We start from the raw sequence: 3,750 nt of genomic DNA on the forward strand, positions 1-3,750 counted from the left end.
CTCCACCCTACTTTAGGTGACTTAATGGAGGAAGGATTCGTTTTTTTTTTTTTTTTTTTGGGCTCAGTGATGGTGGACTTTCTTATTAGTATTACTCAAATTAAATAAAAAAAAAAAATTCTTATGACTAAACATGCCCAGCAAAATTCGAACCAGTGCAAATTCCTCATCTGTATATTAACTTCTAACACTCGCACAAATCTTGCTTCCCTTTCTTATCACAACTAGAAACCGACGTCGTTTTCATTAAATCATTGCCAAGAAACCCACCTAGTTTTCTATTTCGCCAACTAATCCAGTGCAATTATAGTAAAAACAACACTAGCAGAACGACAACACTCTCACACCCAAATATTCCAGAGAGAGAAAGTAGGGAGAGAAAAACTAAGCACGAACCTGCTTTCCACGCGTTCAAAAGCTCAAGGTTTCTTCTCTCCCTCTTCAACACAACATCACAAATAAAACTTCGATTATATCTTCAATGGCCGCGAACAACTCTCACTGTTATTTCACTTTACTCTACCTCTGCTTTACGAGTCGACTCAGTACTGTATTGCCGGAAAACCCTAGTCACGACCACGCCCAAATCAGCTCCAACTCGGTTCTCGTCGCCTTACTCGACTCCCATTACACCGAGCTCGCCGAACTCGTCGAGAAGGCTCTCTTGTTGCAGACTCTAGAGGAATCAGTGAGTCAACACAACATCACCATCTTCGCGCCAAATAACGAAGCACTCGAACGCGACCTCGACCCCGAGTTCAAGAGGTTCCTCCTCGAACCGGGCAATCTCAGGTCCCTCCAGACCCTCTTGCTCCACCACATCGTCTCCAAAATGATTCATTCAAGCGAGTGGGTCAACTCGCTTTCCGAGTCGACTCAGCACGTCACCCTCGCTCACCAGACAGTCGGACTCAGGGAAGATTTAGAGCACAAATTCGTCGGTACTGCGAGGGTGGTCCGACCCGACGATGTGGTCCGTCAAGATCGAATAATTCACGGAATCGAACGGCTGTTAATACCCAAATCAGTACAAGATAGTTTCAACCGGAGACGGAGTTTGCGATCGATCTCCGCCGTTAAACCGGAGGCAGCGCCGCAGGTTGATCCGAGGACGAAGAGGCTGAAAAAACCTGCACCACCGGTTCCGGCCGGTTCACCGCCGGTTCTGCCGATATTCTCGGCCATGGCTCCGGGTCCTTCAATGGCTCCGGCGCCAGCGCCTGGACCGGGTGGGCCCCACCACCACTTCGACGGCGACAGCCAGGTCAAGGACTTCATACAGACCCTAGTACACTACGGTGGCTACAACGAGATGGCGGAAATTTTGGTAAATTTGGTCGGATATCGGTTCAGGGCATTGACGGAGTGTTGTTCCCGGCGGAAGAGAAGCCAGAGCTGGAAAGGAAAGTTGTTAGTTACGTTGCAGCTGTGGTGAAGCCGAGGAGAGGTAAGTTGTTGGCTTGATTTAGTTTGGTTGTTTATTGGTTAATTTTTGGAATGTGGGTTTTGGGTGGGTCGGGTTTATTGGCTGTGGATGGATTGTGGGTGTTTTCGGCGGCGATTCAGATAATTCCGGTGATGAGGTGGTGGTAAAGGGGCTCAAATCACCTGTTGTGAGTTATCCTACAGTCCCCTGTTGTGAAATCAGCTTATTCCCCTTCTTCCCTTTTGCTTTTGTTATTTCCCTCCTTTCTTTTTCATTTTAATCCAAACCCTTATTCCTCTCTCTTTGTTCCATCAAAAAAACATATTGCTTTTGAATTTCTTTTTTATTGGAAACCCTAATTCCTCTCTCCTCTATTCTTACTTTTTTATAATCTTTTTTGAATCAAAACCCAGATTGCAGTGTGTTGATTTCTCAATGCAATGTCAACTATTCATCTAAAGGAAGAAAATCTACAATGGACCTGATGTGGTATCTACAATTGACCTAATTAATGCTTGATTGTTGGTAAGTCTTATTAATATTGTGCATTTAATATATTGTTCATTTACAGTGAAATTTTTGTTTTGAATGCAGCAATGTAGATTTAGAAAATTTATGATTCTTTCATTTGTAATCGATCTGTCATTGTAATGAATGTAAAATCTTCCATAATTGATTTTTAGAACTGAATTGGCTTCAGTAGGTATGAATGTGTTATCAAAAAAAATTGGTATTAAATGCATGCAGCAATTAGACATTTCAGAGGTTAATATTTGATATTTATGAAAAAAAAAAAATTGTGAAGTTTAACAAATACGAACTCTGATCACCTTCACCATCAAAATAAGCTATTCACACAGTACGGACTAACTTATGTCACACATAAACTTAAGAATTTATGATTATTTTATTTGTCATCTGTTAGTGTAAACTATGATATTTTTTAGTTGAAATTGACATTGGTTAAGCATTATAGTGAATCTGAAATCTTAGATATTTGTAGGGTTTTCTTCTATAATCATAAATAAGCATTCTAGTGAATGTAAAATCTTTCATAATTTTAATAAATAGGGACACTGATTACCTTCACCTTCAAATTAAGTTATTCACACAATTCTGCAAAACTAATTTCACACCTCTGTAAAACTAATTTCACACCTAATTTTAACATTTTTTAATTCTTTCATTAGTCATCTGTTAGTGTAAATTATGATATTTTTCTACTTGAAATTAACATTGGTTAAGCATTCTAGCGTATTTGAAATCTTGGATAATTGTAGGATTTTCTTCTACAATCTTCGATAACCATTCTAGTGAATATAAAATCTTACATAATTGTTTTTTTTTTTAACTGAGTTGGCTTCATTAGGTACCAATGTGTTATCCAAATATTGTCTTCTCATGTATGCGGCAATTACGCATTTTACAGGTTATTATGTGATATTTATGAGGAAAAAAACATTGTGAAGTTTAATAAGTAGGGACACTGATCACCTTCACCATCAAAATAAGCTATTCACACAGTTCTACTAAACTAATTTCATACCTCTGCAAAACTAATTTCACACCTAAATTTAACATTTTTTAATTCTTTCATTTGTCATCCGTTAGTGTAAATTATGATATTTTTTTACTTGAAATTGACATTGGTTAAGCATTATAGTGTACTTGAAATCTTGGATAATTGTAGAATTTTCTTCTATAATCTTCAATAACCATTCTAGGGAATGTAAAATCTTCCATAATTATTTTTTTTTAACTGAGTTGGCTTCATTAGGTACCAATGTGTTATCCAAATATTTTGTCTTCTCATGTATGCGGCAATTACGCATTTCACAGGTTATTATGTGATATTTATGAGGAAAAAAACATTGTGAAATTTAATAAGTAGGGACACTGATCACCTTCACCATCAAAATAAGCTATTGACACAGTTCTGTAAAATTAATTTCACACCTCTGTAAAACTAATTTGACACCTAAATTTAATATTTTTTAATTCTTTCATTTGTCATCTGTTAGTGTAAATTTTGATATTTTTCTACTTGAAATTGACATTGGTTAAGCATTCTAGCATATTTGAAATGTTGGATAATTGTAGGATTTTTTTCTATAATCTTCAATAACCATTCTAGTGAATGTAAAATCTTACATAATTGTTTTTTTTAATTGAGTTGGCTTCATTAGGTACCAATTTGTTATCCAAATATTTTTTCTTCTCATGTATGCGGCAATTACACATTTCACAGGTTATTATGTGACATTTATGAGAAAAAATACATTGTGAAATTTAATAAGTAGGGACACTGATTACCTTCACCATCA

At 36.8% G+C, this 3,750-nt stretch overlaps 1 protein-coding gene across 1 annotated transcript; it reads left to right on the top strand.

Annotated features, from left to right (window-relative positions):
* Positions 1-352: 352 nt before the first annotated feature.
* LOC132311761 (fasciclin-like arabinogalactan protein 17) lies at positions 353-2,172 on the top strand. The gene is made up of 2 exons (XM_059809842.1): positions 353-1,447; positions 1,840-2,172. The coding sequence occupies exon 1, from the start codon at positions 482-484 to the stop codon at positions 1,433-1,435; it is 954 nt and encodes a 317-aa protein (XP_059665825.1). The 5' UTR covers positions 353-481; the 3' UTR covers positions 1,436-1,447; positions 1,840-2,172.
* The last annotated feature ends 1,578 nt before the right edge of the window (positions 2,173-3,750 follow it).

This window comes from Cornus florida, unplaced genomic scaffold, assembly GCF_030987335.1.
Source record: "Cornus florida cultivar Cherokee Brave unplaced genomic scaffold, ASM3098733v1 CherokeeBrave_3.0.0_Hap2_Chr06, whole genome shotgun sequence".
Classification (NCBI taxonomy): domain Eukaryota; kingdom Viridiplantae; phylum Streptophyta; class Magnoliopsida; order Cornales; family Cornaceae; genus Cornus; species Cornus florida.

Coding starts and splice junctions, on each gene's coding strand:
- LOC132311761 (XM_059809842.1), top strand. CDS start 482: ATGGCCGCGAACAACTCTCACTGTTATTTCACTTTACTCTACCTCTGC.